Below are 20141 nucleotides of genomic sequence, written 5' to 3' on the forward strand. Positions count from 1 at the left end.
AGCACTGTTGCATAATGTGTTACAGCAGTGCTCTAATGAAAAGGAGACACATGTTGGGAAAAGGAGAAATGTTGGTAATTAATTCTCCCATCTGGGAGGACTATTATCTTACTCCTGATAAGTTTTCATAATCACTCATTTCTGAAAACTTCTATGGAATAATTGTACTGGGGGGAAGGGAGTACAGGTGTTCACTAGTGTGCTCTGTGATCCACTTCATTTGACAGCAAAAGCAAAGTGATGAAGGGGTAATACAAGATCCCTCATATTTTGAGTCCTTTGCACAACATGTTCCCATCACTGATTGCTTCTCTCTGTCCTAGGAGCTTAAGTCTAAATCAGGCCATGGAGGACACTTGTGAACTAGATTTGGTATACGTCACAGAACGGATAATTGCTGTCAACTTTGCAAGTTCATCAGAGGAGCAGACCTTCTGCAGCAACCTAAAGGAGGTGGCACAGATGCTTAAATCTAAGCATGGGGATAGTTACCTGGTAAGACCTTTTCAGGATTGTGATTCACAACATTCCCAGACTGTTTTTTTTCACATGATCTGCTTCAGAATGCCTCATAAGGAGTGACCTGTATTCTGTGCACATTCCATTCTGTGGTTTACTCCTGTGCACACTCCACTTCCTGACTGTTGTTGTTGCACAAAAGATTGTGTCTTATGGACATGGTACAAACCTCTTTGTGATTACTCTAGACAAGAGTCTTGCATTGATCTTTCTTTGGCTGTTGTTCCACCTCTTCTCTCACAGTATCAGACATACACAATTTCCCTTTTTAATTGTGAATATGTATCATGGCACTTATCCACCATAGACCACCTTGCTTATTTGTCCAGTCTGTTTTAGCCAGAAGCTAAACATGACAACTTCATAATCCTGGAAACTTGCACATTTCACAGTTCTGTTTCAATTTCCATTTCAGCAAATTGCATCAATTGGACAGGTGTGCCTAAGAGTACCCGAAAAACGGTGCAAATGTGCAGTGTGCTTATTAAGTTAAACAACAACAATAACCATATCTACAATTCAAGGAAGAGGAAGTTCTCATGCACTTAAGAAATTCCATAGCCATGTTTTCCCCTTTTTATTGGACAGCTATTTTTATTATACTATATATAATCTTTGCAAGCTGATATCAGAGATGTATTCTTGTCTGTCTTCTTTATTTACAATCTGTTTTTATGGAACCACTAATATGATGTTGAATTGTATCATATAGATACTAGATATCAGGGATACATCTATCTTTTTCCCTTTTCCCTTTTTATCTTTCGTTATTTATTAAGTTGTTTTTACTGGATTATTTGTGTTAAATTGGGTAATTTTAAAAAATCTTAACAGTTCCTAAGGTTTTTACTTACATCTGAAAATTGATTCATCTGTTTAATAATGACGTTGAATTGCAGTATATGTTCATGTTTTCCCCCCTTGTAATTTTGTTATTGGAGAAGATCAATGATACAGTGGAAGAGGTTTGCCTTCCCCCCCCATTTTTAGATTATCTGCACTATTATTATATATAATTCTTGTAATTTGGCAATTCAAGAGATTTAACCAAGCTTTTGTCTTTGTTCCATTTCAAAATAAAAAAAAAATATTATTAAAAAAAAGAAAAGAAATTCCATAGCCATGGAATTCCACACTTCCTGTTCATGTTATCCAGTTTCCTGTCAAACTTGTTGCTCAGCTCTCTTTTCAGCACATAAGGTCCTTCTTCTAACTATGTATGTTTTTCTTTCTCCACTAGCTTTTTAACCTGTCAGAGCGGAGGCATGATATCAGCAAGCTCCACTGCAAGGTAAGATGGGGCCAGTTATGGACAATGACCAATATCCAGACTAACTTAGTGAAGATAGCCTTCTTCCCACTCCTTACCCTTCAGCCTCAGCAAAAGCAAAGCCTCAGTTGCAGAGATGAAAGCTGGTCTTTTCTTGGCCATCTACTTAGGCCTGCGCCTTTATTTTCATAGCTCCACCTATATTGGTCACATTGAACATTACCAAATGATACTAGTGTATATAGTGTGAACAGGGCTTTGCCATGCTTGTGCTTATCACAAAGTTCTGGATGTTCTTTAAGCCACTGAATGAAGGTGAAAGTCCTATAAAGAACATAGCATATTCTCAGCTGCTGGGTGAGGACATCTCCTGTGGGTTATCCTCCCCAGCATGCTTCAGAGGGCACAACATATTTAAATTAGTCAAAGCCTTTAAGAGGCCTGGTAGGATAGCCCCTCCTAGTTTAGTTTGCCCTGCAGAGCTCCAGAGCAGTTGACATTGTCTTGCCTCTACTCCACACTATCTTTTGCTACTTATTCTTCAAACTTTTCTCCTCGCAGCTCTCCTTTGCATTCTTCCCCCTGCTTTGTTTAAAAAACCAACAAACTTCTGCTGTTTTCCCCGCTTTCCATTCGCTTTCCTTCCTCCCCTGCTGATGGTCAGGCATTTTGCACGTTCTCATGCCGAAGGGAAAGAAATCTGCAGCAGCTTTTCAGCTTGGTAAGCCCCATCACCACTGCACGATGGTGCACGCTTCAGAGAGCGCCCCACCACAGACCACTGGGTTTTCGTCAGGTGTGCCGGGGGTGGGGGCAGGAGGGCTAATTGACCTTGTGGGTCAATTGGGAGCCCACCTCACCGCCATACAATGTGCTGGGAAGCATGATTGTTCAATTTCCCTCCTGAGGAGGCCTGAAAGCCCCAATGTCATTGTTCTTGAGGCGGACATCCCAACTCTGCCGGCGGGCCCCAGTGTTTCTGCATGGCCCGCAACACCACCCAAGAAGCAGCCAAAGCCTGCTTATAATGGAGTCAACTCTAGCACCCCTGTAAGTTGCAGAGAAAGCACTAGCCCTCCTGGAAAATCCCTAGTGCCAATGTGGCTACAACCTCTTCTTTAGAGTTAGAGGCAAGTCCCCTTTTTGTATTTTCTTAAGAAGAAGTGATTAAAAAATGCCTCATGCAGAACCAATCCACTGATTAATAAGGGGAAGCTGGGAGCAAAACCTTCAACAGGGGCGTCTCCGGTGCCTGGGCTGGAAAAAAAGGCAAACTCTGACTGAGGGAGGAAAGGGGAACACTCCAACAAGCCTGCCTACTCCAGCGTGTCCCTTCGAGCTGCTGGAGCTTCCCCCGACTGAAGAGGGCTCCCACAACAACCAGCCCCTGGAAAACAGAATGGGCGGAGGGCCCTCTAACTCACCCACATCTGTTTAGCTGCCCGTGCCACGGGAGAAGGAACCAGCGGAGACTCCACCCATGCCGGACACTCCTCTTCAGCCAGCCCTGGTGAGTCCATGGCCTGCTAAAACTCTGGTTCCCCCTGAACCCTCCCCTCTAAAGGTGCCTCTGGGCCCGATCAATCCAGCCGCTCCTCCCCTGGAAGAGGTCACCGAACCTTGGCGCATCTGGTTCTCTCCTATGCTGAATCAGATGCTAGAACTTCACCAACCCACAATGCCACGTAAAAAATGGAATAGGTCCCACGAGCAGTCCTCCTCCTCCAAGGACGCTGACTCTTCTTCAACATCTTCTGAACCTCCTCCTAAAAGGAGAAAAAAGAGTCATAAGCACAAATGTAGCTATAGCTCTAAAAGCAAAAAATCCAAGAAGTTTGGCCAAAAACATAAAAGACCAGCCTCTTGTCACTCATCTATTATTTCGGATTATGACTTCCTAGACCCCCACCAAGGAAGGCCCATGGATCCTCTGCTCCCTCAGGGCCTCCTGGCCCCCAGAGAGGCTTCCCCAATTCCGGAAAACCTGGAAATTGACTTAGACCCAGACGTTGAGTCCAAAGAAGAGGGGGAATAGTCCAGTGGCCAACAGGTTGAGCCTACCTCGCACTCACGGAGACTCTTCCCTTCTGAAGACTTCTCCAATCTGTTTGTGAAAGCCCTGCATACCTTATGCCTACAAATTGAAGATCTACAGAGTACTACTGCCCCTTCTAGGGAGTACCTAGTACTGCCTACCACCTCTTCACAGGACCCTGTTTCCCCTCCTTGAGACATTTGCAGAAGTAGTGAAACAAGAATGGCAGACTCCCTCAGTACAAAAGAAAACCACCACATTTGCTAACAAACATTACAGTTTTGTTTCCACAGCAGCAGCCTTATTCCAAACACCTCCTGTCGATGCTCACGTGGCGGCGTTCACGATTTTGCCTCAAGATGGAGAATCAATCCTTAAAGTTCTGACTGAGAAGAAACTTGAGTTCCAACTGAAGAAAAACCATGAATCCATCACACTGTCCATCTGGGCTTCCATAGCAGTATCAATCATCTCCAGAGCATCCCTTCTTTGGATGGATGAACTTCTTCAGTTGCCCCTACAGGATCCACCCAGACAGAGACAGATACTTTTGAAGATTCAAAAGGCCCAAGCCTTCATTGCAGACTCAAATCTGTACTCTGTACATTTTGGGGCACGAGCCACAGCCAACAAAGTGTGGTAGCCTGGTGCACCCTCTGGCTGAAGCATTGGCTGATTGATTCGGCCTCACGATCAAATCTCTCAGCAGTGCCCTTTACCGCAACTAAACTTTTTGGCAACGAAGCATTACAATAAGGCCTAATCAAAACAAAGGACAAAAAGAAGGCACTCCCTTCAGCCACTTGCAAAGAAGACTAGCAACCCATCCGAAGGGTTAGCCCTTTTGGTCCTTTCGTGCCAACTTTTGCCCCAGAGATAGAGATGCTAGACAACAGCACCCCACCTGGAACAGGCCCGGCCTCAACATCAAAGCCAACAATCCCAAACAACTTTGGCCAACAATCCAAACCTCATCAAGCCTCCTGACTCGTCAGGAGTGGGCCTCTCCCACTTCTTTCACTCCTGGGAAGCCTCCTTATCATACAGATGGGTCCTGGACATAATCCTCCATGGGTGCAAGATATAGTTGACGGCCTGTCCCAACAACAGATTCATGTCAACCCCTTGATCCAAGTCCCTCCAAAAACACTTGGCCCTTCAACAGTAGGGGTGTGCAAAGTTCTGAGCCAGTTCGGACGGGCACGGGGGGGGGATGTAGCTTTAAGGGCGGGGGTGGTACTTCCCCCTCCGCCGCTCTTCCCCCCTGCGTGCGCACCTGCCCCGCGCGCGCTCCGCTGACATCACACATCGACGTGTGACGTCAGTGGAGCGCACGCGGCGGTGGCAGGTGTGCACGCGCGGCAGAACGGGCGCATGCATCATCATTACTTTGCCACTTGCAGGCTAACGACGGGGGCAGGGGCGGCAGCGAGGAACGCTGCCGCCTCAAAATCTTCATCAAAAATCACAGCGCCAGAGGGGGAAGAGTGGCGGGGGGGGGGGGTAAGAACCACCCCCTGCCCTTAAAGCTACATCCCTCCTCCATGCCGAACCGCTGGACTGGCTCGGAACCGGACCGGTCCGGAGGCCTCCAGCATGGCCTCCGGACCGGTTCGTGCCCACCCCTATTCAACAGGCAGTTCATCACCTCCTCAACATCTCTGCAGTAGAACCGGTTCCAATACATCTCCACTGATGGGGCATTTACTCTGTCTTGTTTACCATACCCAAGGAGACGGATCATTCAGAGCTGTCCTGGACCTCAAGTATCTCACAGAAGCATACTTTCACGTACCAATTCATCCCGATTTCTGCCACCTTTGTTTTTCCTACAACGGCTGCTACTATCAGTATACAGTGCTCCCATTTGGCCTCTCCTTGGTCCCCAGGATCTTCACCAAGGTTCTGGCCCTCTTGGTGGCTCACCTCAGACTTCAAAAGATCAGACTCTTCATCTATCTAAATGATCTCCTCATTCAGTCACCATCCAGTGAATCGGCAATCTTAGACATAAACACCACCCTCGACATTCTGGCATCCCACGGGTTTCTAAACACTGCCAAAAGCCATCTGACATCTTCCAGACAAATCCAACACTTACGGGTGATCATAGACAAAACCCAAACAGTGTTCTCTCTAATTTTTTTTCATCAGTGTGCAGAATGAGTTTTGTTCTGGGCAGTAGTATCAAGGCAGTGTGTGTGCATGTACACTCAGAATGAGGCCTTCCTGATTCAACCTGAGCGGGACCTAAAATTAACTGAATAGACATTAAAAAATTTGTGTGCATGTGCACATGCATACACCTTAGAGGGAGCACTGAACCCGAGACAAGTTGTTCCTACCAGAGGAATGCAAGACCGAGATGCTGACACTAATCCAACAAATACTGCCCCCAAGACGGTATTGATAATCACCTTAGCCTAATTCCTGAACGTGATGGTCCCCTGGGCACGCTTGCTCTAGAGATGAGCCACTAACGGCTGGCTCGGTTTGGTTCGGGGCTGGACCGGACTAGAACCTGACCGGGCCAGTTCAGTCCAGCACCCCCTCAAACTTGATCGGGCCAGTTCGGTCCGGCACCCCTTCGAACCCTCCCAGTCCGGTTCAGTCCGGGGGGGGGGGGTCGCAGACCTTCCCCCCCCCCAATACAATTTTTTTAAATGTCACTTATTCCCTCTGGAGGAGATGTTGGAGGAGGTGGGGGGGTCTGCCGAGGTTCCACCTCCCCCCGCTGGCCTCAATGCAGCCCAAACCGGCCTGTTCGGGCCTTCCCCCTCTGCTCAGTGGCCATTTTGGAGGCTGCCGCGCCTGCGCAATTGACCTCTGAGAGGCCTGGCATGACCCGGCATGAGAGGCCTGGCATGAACGGGCCGAAGAGCCTGCCGAATAGGCCGGTTCGGGCTGCATTGAGGCCGGCGGGGGGAGGGGGAACCTCTGCAGACCCCTCACCTCCTCCAACAACTCCCCTGGAGCGGGGTTGGACTGAACAGGGGGTGGTTCGAACCGAACCGGCTCGACGTCAAACCTGTTGGATGTCGAGCCGGTTTGCCCATCCCTAGATTGCACTTGCACACTCTTCAATGTTTCCTGCTACCCCACCAGGCAGAGATTGCACAGACACACCGGACAAAAGTCATGCTCCCTTGCTCAGTGAAAGACTCTTTCCGCTGGTGGCAAAACCCTGCTCGCCTGGGTCAGGGCAGATCTTTTCTGGATCCTCCCAGAATCATAGTCATTACCGATGCCACCCTGTCCAGCTGGGAAGCACTTTGCCAGTCTGTCAGCCCAAGGCACCTGGGCTTCCGCTGAGGCGACCCACAGCATAAACTGGCTAGAGCTGAGAGCCATCCACCTGGCCCTTTTGTCATTTCAGCAGATAATTCTTCACAAAGACATATTGGTGCACACAGATAATGCAACAGCAAAGACAATACAACAGCATGTAAATCGCCAGGGTGGGACTCACACCAAGTCCCTTCACCAGGAGGCGGTTCTTCTGATCCAATGAGTGGAGACCCATCTGTCTTTCCTCCTGGTTCACCACATCAGCGGAGCACTCAACACAGCCGCCAGGAACTCCACCCAGTGTAATGGAGACTCAACCTGCATGTCTTACGACGACTTACCTGGGCTCTGGGATAGCCTTCAGTGGACCTTTTCGCATCCCCTCTCATCATTCAACTTCCTTGTTTCTTCTCCCGCTTGCTGTGTCTCCAAGCAGAAGCTACAGATGCCTTGTCAGCCCCATGGCCCAAGGAGCTGTTGTATCCATTCCCGCCAATTCTGGTCCTCAGCCACCTTCTCTTTCACATTCGACTATTCAGAGGTCGAATACCGGTTGCACCTTACTGGCCATGCCGTCTGTGGTCCTTCACCTGGTGGTGGACAGACCGTGGTTCCTGCCAATGACAGACAACCTTCTCAGTCAAGGCCTGGTCCTTCATCACAATCCAGCCTTGTTCAAGCTTGCCACATGGTGAATGAGCACAACATCCTAAGCCATCTCGGATATGACCAGTGGGTTCTGGATACCATCCTGGAGGGCATCTACCAACAGAAGTGTCCATCTGGCACGTTTTCCTTAGGTGGTGCAGACACCATAAGCTCTCAGCTATAGCATGTGAGATACCTGAATTTCTGCTGTTGCTACAAGACAGACTGGATAAGGGCTTACGGACCAACACCATTAAATGCCATGCAGCAGCTTTGGGGAGTCTTCTCTCACCCTTCAAGGGAAGGGGTCTTTCCTCTCACCCTCATTTGAAATTCTTCCTGAGGGGGGCCTCCTTGTTCTCTCCTCCAGTGGCCCATCGGTTTCTTTCATGGGATCTGCACAAGGTTCTCAGAATACTGCATGCACCTCCCTTTGAACTGCTGTGTTCAATACTTGTACACATCCTCTCAATGAAACTGGCATTTCTGATGGCCATCACCTCAGCTAGACAGGTCTCCAAACTCAGATCCTTTCCCACCAATCTAAAATTTTGTATCTTTTCTCCAGATTCAGTGACCTTGATTCTGGACCCCTTGGTCCTGTTTAAGGTGGCTTCAGTGTTCCATAGATCCTAGGACGTGGTCCTTCCATCCTTCTGCTCTAAACCTGCTCACCTGAGAAAGAAGGAATGGCACAAGCTCGACATCTGCTGCTGCCTGAAAGCCTACCTCTTGCGGACTTCCTCATTCCGTTCCACAGAGGCCTTATTTGTGTCTTTAATCAATGGGACAACAAGTCTTGGCATATACCTCGGCCTGATGGATTAAGGCCTGTATCTCTCTCACCTATGAGTTTCAACACCTTCCTACTCTTCTAAAGCTTACAGTGCACTCCACTTGTTCAGTGGCCTGTTCAGTGGCATTCTCCATGATGCCCCACTGGAAGACATCTGCAGAGCGGCTACGTGGTCTTCTCTTTCCACGTTTATAAGATACTACAAGCTGGATCTCATACATTCCTCTCAGGCTGCCTTTGGCAGGCGTGTGCTCCAGCATGTTCTGGTCTACCGCCCCAGTAGCTGGGGTTGTCCCCTCCCAGGGTCTTCAGCTGTGGCATGTCTCACGTGAGATGTCCTCACCCAGCAGCTGAGAAAGGAGCATTGGTCACTTACCAGGAAGGCTGCTGCTTGCTGCTGGAGTTGAGGATGTCTTGACCCACCCTTGGGCATCCACGGCTACTGGTCTACTTTTTTTTCTCTCATGTATCTATTCCTGTTATTATGATTCTCTTAATTTTCTGTCTGTCTTCTAGAAGCTTGGCTTGACAAACCAAACTGGGAGGGGCTATTCTCCCGGGCCTCTTAAAGGCTTTGACTGGTTTAAATATGTCCTGCCCTCTGGAGCATGCTGGGGAGGATAACCCACGTGAAATGTCCTCAACTCCAGCAGCAAAAAGAAGCCTTCACGGTAAGTGACCAATGCTCCTTTTTGTTAAATCCATCATCATGATCAGGTAGAGAAATTAATGACGTATGGTGTTTGGAACATGGTCAACAATTGTCAGAATCAGTTTTCATGTGCTTAGTGGCTCTGCAAAGAATGAGCTATGCCTAGCTAAAACCTCCACTTCAAATAGTCACCTTTTTTTGTTATGAGTGCCAAGGTCAACTGCTGCTGTTGTGGGGAAAATATATAACTTATTGCAGGGCTGTTTTGATTTGATTAATGAGAATGGAGGCCCAGGAATACTCACTCATATTCACAAACTGTGACAATGCAGTGAGTGTCTTTTTGACATCCAGACTGGGTGTTATGAGAAAAGAAGGTATACATCTGCCAGATCTTGGAATGAAGAACCAGGCTCTATAGTCTAGCATTGGTCCATTGGGTCGGGTTCTGAAAAGGCCATAGAACCATACCATGGTCCGATCCAAGCTGGAATTTGAATCCTGTGCCTCTGAGTCCAAAAGTCTTAGCCCAGCTATTAGTTCGTTTCCCTTTGGATGCTTTTTGGCTCCAGCCTTGGCATCCAGAAGGGGCTGCCTGAGCCTCTATTCTTGGCTGCCTCCATTCTTCTTGGATTCCCCTGTAATCTGCTGCTCCTTAAGCCCTTTGTGCATCTCTCTCTCTCTCTCTCTCTCCCCCCCCTCCCTCTCCCTGTTTTGTCCACTAATCCCTCCATGCTGCTGATGTCTTTGGCAACCAAAGAGGTTGTTCATCGACCCAGAGCCAGGCACATGGCTGAAATATTTATCCTTCCTCTCCTAAATCCTAGAGGAACAGCTAATGTTGTAAGCTTGCCACTATATTTATCAAGTGATTGTGGCAGCAAGTCGATAATGTTCGGTTGGCAAGCAGTGGAAATGGAGGAGGGGCAAAGAACGAACCGCCTAGAGCTTGCTGGAGCACAGAAGGGAAACTCTCCTACGAGCAAAGAAAGCTTCATTCCTGGAGGGGGTGCTAACTGTAACAAATCAAAAGAATAGAAAAAGTTGGACAAAGGGATAATAACTTGGAACTTAATGCTTAGCATTTATGCATCACTTCATGAATGGAGTGTTTTTCATATGTTATCTGTTGCAGGAGGGAGGGACTAGAGTCGAAGATGGTTTATCTAATGCTACCTAGTGAGTCTGGTGCAGAGGCAAGGCTTGAACTGGGGATTTATCAGCTCACAGCTCTTATACTTAACCACTATTTTACACCAGCTGATAAAGTTACACAGCATCAGTAGTTCGGATGCTATAATGCCTATGCAGTGTCTTAAGCAATCAAGAGAATCTGAAGGAGGCTGCCAGAGCTCCCAGACTTCCTTAGAAACCCACCTTCAAAATTCTAAGAGGCAGATTATTTTACAGAGATTTGTGGACAACTTTCAGTCATCCCTATTTATGTGCATGCCTGATGATGATGATGATGATGATGATGATGATGATGATGATGATTGTAATAATATTTATATCCCGCTCTTCCTCCAAAGAGCCCAGAGCAGTGTATTACATACTTGAGTTTCTCTTTCACAACAGCCCTGTGAAGTAGGTTAGGCTGAGAGAGAAGTGACTGGCCCAGAGTCACCCAGCTAGTTTAATGGCTGAATGGGGATTTGAACTCGGGTCTCCACAGTCCTAGTCCAGCACTCTAACCACTATACCACGCTGGCTCTTAATGATGCCATCATATGGAAAAGACACACCACAAGGAAGGACTTTTTAATGGCTTCTGTATATGGGTTGTAATTTTACATTGTGCCTTGTTTGATAAAATTTCAAAGGACAGGCTTCTATGGTGAGTCACCTTATTAGAATGAATGCTCAGTTTATTTATATGTATGTGTGTGTGTGTAATCTATCTATCTATCTATCTATCTATCTATCTATCTATCTATCTATCTAACTATCTATCTATCTATCATCCTTCATCCTAAGACCCCAGGGTGGTTAACCACAAGATAAAAACAATTCATTAAAAACATAAGAACAGGGCAAATGCATCTAAAAGCTTTTTAAAAAGAAGGGACAGCTCATTGGCCAAAAGCCTGAATAAAAGGGTCAATTCCTGGGATCATCATGATGTGCTAATTCATATATATGACTCTGCTTTGACATTGTTGGAGGGTGGTGAATTCTGGGGGCCAAGCATGAAGCTGTTCTTAGTTTCATGCATTTTCTAAGCAGTTAATGCATTGCTTCTGTAGTCTGTTTCTGGCTAGGGGTCTATCCATGAGATTTCTGGTAGGGATGCCTCATACAGGGACTCCTTCAATTTGAGTGAGTTGTACTTTTCCTTCTTCTTGGTCTCTGGTGTCAGTATATTGTTTTGCTACTGTGGCCTTTTGGACATGTAACTGCACTGGCTCAGTACTTTTTAGAGCCTCGGGCAGAAAATCCACATGGTGCCCCTACCAGTGGTGGTAACATATAATAATAAACTGAACAAACTATAATAAATTACATAATAATAAACTAAATAATTGACAATTTGCTGTCCTTCAATGCTATATTCTGATGGTGTCCCAAAATCTGATCAGGCAGGCCACCTCACCCTACCTAATGGGAGGGCTAACCCTGCTGATATATGCACTGGCTGCTTTTGTAAAGCAGCAGCTGTTAACTAAGACAGAGCCTCCACCTTTAACACTTTCTTTTTTCTTCTTTCTCTTGCCTGGCAATCCTATCTTTACTTGTACTACATACAGGTGCTGGATTTTGGATGGCCTGACTTGCATACACCTGCCCTGGAGAAGATATGCAGCATCTGCAAGGCCATGGACACGTGGCTCAATGCCGATCCTCACAATGTTGTGGTTCTCCACAATAAGGTGAGCGAATGGAAGGGGTTTGCCCTGAGGGTTTTTCCCATGGAACGCCAACCCCAATTAGGGTAGCATGGGGGAGGATAACAGTTTTGACAGGTGAGCAGATTTGAGTTTGGCAGCAGAGACGAAACAGCGAAGGAGAGCTGCAGCAAATGGAATCATGGAGTGGTTTTGAGGACGGGATTTGGCAGTCAGTATATACAAAAGACCCAGCATATTCCCCATGTGTAAATATCAAGGAAAACGGCTGTAAAATATTATATCAACAATGCTTAACACCGTATTGCGTGAGAGAGATTTACAGAAATAGCAAATGTTGGAAATGTTCACAAAGTAGGGCCATTTGGAGAAGCTGAACAAAGATAAAGGAATTTTGGAGCAAGACTGTCTATGTGATAGGGTTGATGTTAAGACTATTTCATCCCCCTGTGCCCATTGGTGGTTTTGCTGGGTTATTTAGAATATGTGGTTCAAAGAGAACATCATGAATTAATCTGGAGTTTGCTAACATCAGCAAAAAGGTTAGTTGCCCCAAATGGCACAACCCTTTGGTTTCTTTGTTAAAAGGATGGTTGATGAAAATGAACTGAAATGTCCGGATTGACAGAATATGTTCACCTGAGAGAGCATGCAGACTTTGGGGAGAAATTGTCTTCTTCCATGGAGATTGGATACAATTTGGATATTTGTTTGTACAAGAGCTTTCTTATGATTTAAAGGTTGTTTATTGATGTATAATAAAACACGTACAATGAGAGAAGAGAATAGCTTTCTTGTGGATGGTTCCCATGGAATGCCCACCCCAACTAGGGTGCCATGGGATAGGAGAAAGTCATTTGACGGGCGCTAGTTGTAAGTATGACAGAAAGACAGAGACAAAACGGTAAAGGAGAGCTGCAGCAAATGGAATTTTGGGGTAGTTTTGACTCAGAAGTTGCAAAGAATTAATCCTGCCCCCCCCCCCCAGTAGGCACGTGACAAATGCACTTATGCATTTATTGTGCAGGGCTACTCTCTTTGTGGCCAGGCCATAATCACCACCCCGTAGTGACTTTATGCTCATGGTAAGCCAGTCGCTTGAAATGTCAGCCATAAACGGAAGCCGCTGTTTTATTTGCAGCAAGCAGGAGCATTTTCAGACAGCAGGCTTTACCGCGAGTTTACTGCGAGTTCAAAGTTGCCCCCAAAAACCAATGCAAAAAGTGATTTTTTTTACCCCGGATATAAATTGGGCTACCCTCTAACACGCAATGAAAAACCCAAATCATGTGTGAAGTGCTCCCCGATAGCTTGCAGGGACTTAGGACTAAATCTGGCCGATATGTGAACCCACACCCTCCATTCCGGAGCAGATGCAGACTAAAATCCCTGTGTGAAAAAGCTCCAGGAGAAAACTCTACCAGCCACAATGAACTGAGTGTCCATATACAGTACATCTATCTGATGATGATGTTTCTGCATGATCACTCTGAAATCATTTTATGCATGTCTGACAGTAGAAGTTGACACTGAGCTTGTTACTTGGATTAGGTGGGTCCCCTGACCTTGGTAGCTGAAGAAAAAGAGAAGCTGAGGAGGAGAGGAAGCTAAAGGGAGACCTGAGGGAAGATAGAAGAGAAGGAAACCAATAGGCAAGACATCAGAAAGCAGAGGAAGAGGTGACATAGGCAAAAGAACTAGAGTCTGAAAGGAACTTTTTATGACAGTGACTGACTACTCTCTAATGACAATTGCCTTGTAACCAGCAGTGGTTGGGGATTGGGCCATTTGTGGGGTTTTTTAAAATTTGTAGTAATAGTTAATTAAATGGATGTTAACTGCTTTGAATCTGTAAGAGAAATCTTGCTCATATCCATGAGGCTCAAGGATGATTGCCAGTCCGCCTCTCCTCCTTGACAGTTGAGAGCAGTCTTCATTCTGCAGTGCTCTTGTGCTGGTAGTACCTCCTTTTCCCAGCAACATGTTCTGTCTTTCTATTATGGGCTTTTCGTATGATTGCTATGCTCTGGTCCTGCTGTATGTTTGTGATTGGTCTGCATATACCTACTTGCTGCTGTTCCATTCCTTGAAACTCTTATTGTTTGAAGCTTGTAGACCCCTGGTAAATGTACACCACAGACTTAAACTGCTGTAATAGTTATTCCGTTTTCTCAGGAAACCCTGGGAGCTATAGGATCTCCAACAAGACTCTTCATCACCTTTTCAGCTTCAGTTCCTGAGATTATTTGAATCCAGGATGATGACTGATATAGGATCTATATATGTTTTCAGTGTAGATTTACTCTTAAAGAGCTTCAACAAAGGCTGTTCGATTCTTACTGCATTGTGTCTCACTCTTTCTCTTTCCACTGTTCATTGTAGAATTTACATTGCATTCCATGAGGCTTTGTATTATTGGGGCTGCTGCATGATGAAGTATTTTATTTTGTGCTCCAACTCTCTTGTTGCTGGTGTTAACACTGATGAGGCAACGTTACTGCTATATTTGGACATTTTATTGTCTCTTTCTTTCCATTGCTTATGCATCAGGATGAAAAGTGTTGTTGCTCATTAAGGAAGTATTTGCATAGTTTGTTCTATCTCTCTTGTTCTAAGTGTTAGGCTTAAATCAGAAATGTGGGAAGTGAAAAAAGCTGGTTCCTTTTCTTCTCTGCCAAGGCTGTGAATCAAAAAATGTAGTGGGGATTGGAAGAATTGGGGCAAGGGTAGCCCAAAGTCTTCATAGGTGTGTGTGGGGTGAGTATTTGTATGAAGATTAAGCTGGAGCCTAATAGGCATTCAACAAGTGGTGATAGAGCAAGGAAGCATATCAGCCTATAACAATATCTAGATTTCCCTTATGAAAATATGATACACATTGGATAATGGTGGAGGATTTATTAAAGACATTTTTATTGTGCCTTTGGGCAAATCTCTCTTTTTTTCTGCAGTTGATAACGTTGATAATGTTCTGTAGTTGATAAAGAAAACCCTTTCTTCTCTCTGCTATCTACATGAAACCATTGGGAGAGATTCTCTGAGGTTTTGGAAGTGAGATGTCGTCAGTATATTTATGACACTGAACCCTATGTTTCATTATCAAGTGGTCTGGGAGCACCTCTCTTGGTTTTCAACCAGTATCTGGAAGACTCAGTTAAATGGATGAGGTTAAATCGATTGAAACTGAATCCAGACAAAATACAGATGATACTTGTGAGAGATCCAGCTGCCTTAGGGGCAGTGGAAAAAACTGTGGTGGGTGGGGTTTTTATTTCCCTGACTAAGCAGACTTGAAGAATGATGGTACTTCTAGATCTGACTTTGCTCTTGGGGTGTCAAGTAGCTGTGTTCAGGGCTGATGCCAGATTTGGTTTATTTTTTACATGAAATACAGTTCGCAGGTGAGGGAAGCTAAAAACCCTCCCCTGGTTTACCTCCTGGTGCTCTGTTGGTTGAAACAACTTCCCCTACTTCCTAGTTCACAGTGACTGACATACGGTGCAACATTACACATGTAGCAGAACATAATGCTTGCACCGTTGTGCAAGAGCGCTGTGGCACTTCATGCAAACACTTGTATGTGTGAAAGGGGCAGAGGTGTGAATAAATGATCAGGTCACATCTAGTTTGGGTCAAAGGCTCATAGATCTTCCATGGTGGGAAAATGGGATTCCTGGATTTTCTGGGTCAAATTCTGCATCTGACATGTGTCATTGCATTTTTGTTGCTGATGTGTGTGATTGGTTTTGTGCATGTTCCCTTGCAACTGTTCTGTATGGAGGAGAGAGTGTTTTATGCTCTCCTGCTTTTGTTTCGTCTGCTCCTACTGCATATGGCCATGTTGCTGCATAAAGGTGGTAATGTTGTACTGCCCCTTTAGAGTTGTTTGCCATTTCTCAATAAAACAATGCCTAATTCTTAATGTGTGAAGGTGACATACAGTCATAAAAATTTTATCTATTTATTTATCTGCAAATGAGTACTGAGAGGAATGCAATTTGAATGTTCATTTTTCATATAGTGATTTTTCAGGACTACCCAATAACTCCAGGGCCAAGCAGAGGTGTGGGCCTCACCTTCTCAGTTCTGTATTCCAAATTATCCACTGCATTTTGGAAACTTCTCATTTTTGAGTGGTCCCCTGGTTACCAGAGGTGCACCTAGGTAATTTTGGAACCCGGACCTGAAGGGCTTAGCAGCCCCCCTCACCCCCCGCCCGCCGCTTGAGGGCTGGTGGGAGGGGAGGATTGGGTGCAAGTAAAATATTTTTTAAAAACATATTTTAAAACGCCACTATGCAGCGGGGATGGGAGCTGCCAGCGGGTGTGCAGGCACTCAGGGGAGGGTGGCAGTGGCAAGAGATCCTTCTCTGAGCCCGCCTTTCTCCAAAATAAGATTGGGCTGTTTTCGGCCCATTTAGGGGCTCTCTGTACATGCACATGCTGCTCAGAGGCCTGAAATGGGCTGAAATCAGCCTGGTCTGTCATTTGGGAGGCAGGCGGGCTCAGAGAAGGAGCTCTTGCCACCGCCTTCCTCCCCCGAGTGCCCGCACATCTGCTGGCAGTCCCTGTCCTCGCCACACAGCGGCGCTTTAAAAAAAGTTTTTAAAAAAAGATTTGACTTGTTCAGCAGATGTGGGTCAGCGGCAGGGCTCTGGGAAGGCCCCCCAGAAGACAGGAGGACACAGATCAAATCCCCATGATCCGTGGCTCAGCCTCTGCTGGTTTCAATGATTTCTGCTTGCGCGCTCTCTCTCTCTCGTTGAGGTATGAGGGATAGTGGCAGTGCAGGCTCTCCCTGCAAACCCCTTTACACAATGTATGGGAGAATCTGGCAGTATCTGAATCTGTTACATCCTCAGTCAATTTCAACAGTGCCACTTATTGTTCAGTCATTACCTTCCTGGCGAGACAGTCACAGGGGAATCAAGATAGTATATGGAATAATAATAAAATTCATGATTAGGATAACCACCCAGATACACTGCTTGGGTTGTAAGTCTGTTCAGCTCTAGTAAAGGCTGGCTGAGCTGAATGGAGTCTGTTTCCTTCCAAAACCTGGGCATGTCAATGGGAAATTATTGCCCCATTCAGTATGGAGAGTTCCATCCCGTTGGCCCCTTCAGTGAGGACACAAGTACTTTCTCTTCTACAGGGTTTAATCTCTGATGATGCTAAATGTCCTGTTTTGTTCATGTCTTCTGCAGGGGAACAGAGGCCGAACAGGGGTTGTTATTGCAGCCTACATGCACTATAGCAACATCTCAGCCAGGTGAGGGCCTCACATTGTGTTTGCATGAGGGGCAGTGAAGACTATTGTTTTAGTGGTCATAATGAAGGTGGAAGGGCGGAACCTGTCCTTCTGGACCCTCTGGCCTATTGTCTATTTTGCTCATCATTCAGAAATGCCAGGAGTTTAGACTGTAACATCCAGAAGGAGAGGTGCATTTCACCAGCCATCTTACAGGAATCAGTGCTTCCAAGTGTTAAACTTGTATAACTGGTATTTGCCAGTGATGCTGTCTGGAGGAAACCAATTTTTCCACGCACCAGTGAAAAATAACCTTTCCTAGCCATTCCTTTGTGATTGGGAGAAGTTGCCCACAGCTCTTTGTCTGCTAGAGGAGGTCTCTCTGGTTAGAGGAGCAGTGAGCCCTAAGTAAGCTGTCTACTGGCTAGCTCTCAGGTGAATGAGTATGGAAGGGTTGGGAAGGTCATCAGTGAGGGATGAGAATGTGAAGTATGAGAGGAGAGCTGGTCTTGTGGTAGCAAGCATCAATTATCCTCTTTGCTAAGCAGAGTCCACCCTAGTTTGCATTTGAATGGGTGCTACATGTAAGCACTGTAAGATATGCCCTTAAGAGGATGGGGCTACTCTGGAAAGAGCATCTGCATGCTTACAGGAAGAAGATTCCATGTTCCCTCCCCTGCATCTCCAGAGAGGGCTGAGATACTCAAGCCTGGAAACTTGGAGAAGCCACTGCCAGTCTGTGTAGACCAGGAATTCTCAGCGTTGGGTCCCCAGATGTTACTGGACTTCAACTCCCATATTCCCCAACCAAAGGCCACTGGGCCTGGGGATTGTGGGAGTTGAAGTCCAATAACATCTGGGGACCCAACACTGAGAATCCCTGCTGTAGACAATACTGAGCTAGATGGACTAATGGTCTGATTTGGTATAAGGCAGCTTCCTATGTTCTATATCAGGAATGCTAGAGCTAGATGTAAATATTTGATCTTCTGGGTCTCAATTTGGTCCCACAAGAATCAGTGGGGGGAAATGTTAATGATCATTAGGGGCAGTGTTCCCTCTAACAGGAATTCCCAGATGTTGACCACAACTGCCATAATCCCCAGCAGCAATGGCTTTTGCTTGGGGATTATGGGAGTTGTAGTCAACAATGTCTGGGAGTCCCTGTTAGAGGGAACACTGTTAGGGAGATACCATGTTGCCTCCGCTAAAACCATCTTCCCACCTCCCTAGTGCAGAATTGAGGCAGACATTTTAACAAGCATTTAAAAACTCCATTGCGTTGCATGCTTGCTACAGCAGGAAAAGGAAGAATGAGCTGTGCTGTATAGAGATGCTTCTATGGTATGGAAGACTCCATAAATTCAATTGATTTAGCAAACCAATGCACTGAATTGCCTAAATCTCTAATTCACTGATAAGATGCTGAGTTTAGAATTTTTGGCTAAAAAAAAAACTAGGACTGGAAGTAAGGAGAAAAGGCTTGAAATAGTCTAGAATGAATTCCATCTTGAAACTCCCTATATAAATGATTACGGGTAAGAAGCCAACCCCTTCTTCCTTGGAGTCCCTCTTTCCTGTCAGGCCAAGTCATGCTTTCTGTCTCCTGGAGTTTTTTCACATATGGCTTCTATGCCTCACCTGAAGAGTGAATCTGCTTCGCAGAAGATTTGAGGCATTTTAATTCGAGGGATTAGATGGACCATTTGCATAGCCATCAGCACCTCCATCAACACCTTTGGAGAAAGCAGAAGCCCCTGAGTTTTTTGGGTTTTTTTTTACAAAAGCTGCTGGAAATAGAGGATTTTTTAATCCCGGACATAACTCGGACTAAGCCAGAATTCGCAGCCTCTCTTCGGAGAAAAACAAAGCCCTGTCTGTCCTGGTCCCTGATAGCCCGCAGGGAGGTCAGGTTAAATCCAGCAAATATGTGGACTGGCACACTCCAATCAGGAGTGGATTGGGCGGAAAGGCCCTGTCTGTAAAACCTTCGGGGGCTTATGGCTGTGTGTTGACACTTCTGTTTACCCACAGTGCAGACCAAGCGCTGGACCGGTTTGCCATGAAGAGGTTCTATGAGGATAAGGTGATCCCAGTGGGGCAGCCATCACAGAAGAGGTTAGTCCTGGGATGGCTTTTCTGTCTCTTGAGTGTGGGTTCATTCTTTCTCTGAGGGGCTCCCCATGTTTCTCTCAGAGCACATAGCTTGAAGGGTTGATGATTCTGCTTACCGTATTTTATGGACTATAAGACTCACTTTTTAACTCGAAAAATATCCGCCAAAATTCAGGTGCGTCTTATATGTTTTAACAGTTTAATATGTTAAAACTCTGAAAAACTGGATTAAAATTAAGGTGCGTCTTATAGTCCGTAGCGTCTTATAGTCCGTAAAATACGGTATATGTGTTTGAGGAAATGGTGCCTTTAGTTAGAGAAGAAATGGGCCCTGGTTTGCTTTGCATTGTGCATTACTGTCAGGAACTGCCTGGATCAGAGCTGAGTGGCTGCCCCATATAGAAGTTGCTAGAACTACAGCCTGGGACAATCACAGAAGCAGAAGACTCTCAGGCTTTGCCCCGGCCTCACCCACCCAGACTGGCAATTGGAGCCCTCTGAACAGGAAGGATTATAATGGGCTTCTTGTCTCAGCTGCGATCTTTTCAGCTATCACGTGCTCCTGTCTGTGACTCCTGGCCACGCTTAGCAAGATGAGGCACTGTGCCTGAGTGTGCAGTGAGTGCCCAGCACCCAGTGCAGGAGGGCATGGCAGGCAGCCTCCAGGCAATGGCAGTCTGTGTGCAGCCACACCACTTGCCCACATTGTGGCTGTGCACCTG

At 46.1% G+C, this 20141-nt stretch overlaps 1 protein-coding gene across 21 annotated transcripts in view; it reads left to right on the plus strand.

The window, feature by feature from the left end:
* Positions 1–20141, plus strand: part of TNS1 (tensin 1) — a 432927-nt gene that overhangs the window by 298363 nt on the left and 114423 nt on the right. For all 21 annotated transcript variants that reach the window (XM_053307444.1, XM_053307453.1, XM_053307473.1 and 18 more), the window contains 5 exons: positions 324–495; positions 1760–1810; positions 11956–12078; positions 17261–17325; positions 19339–19422. In XM_053307444.1, coding sequence (XP_053163419.1) covers positions 324–495; positions 1760–1810; positions 11956–12078; positions 17261–17325; positions 19339–19422 — 495 coding nt within the window. The remainder of the gene's footprint in view (positions 1–323; positions 496–1759; positions 1811–11955; positions 12079–17260; positions 17326–19338; positions 19423–20141) is intronic.

Source organism: Hemicordylus capensis, chromosome 1 (assembly GCF_027244095.1).
Source record: "Hemicordylus capensis ecotype Gifberg chromosome 1, rHemCap1.1.pri, whole genome shotgun sequence".
NCBI classification, from domain to species: domain Eukaryota; kingdom Metazoa; phylum Chordata; class Lepidosauria; order Squamata; family Cordylidae; genus Hemicordylus; species Hemicordylus capensis.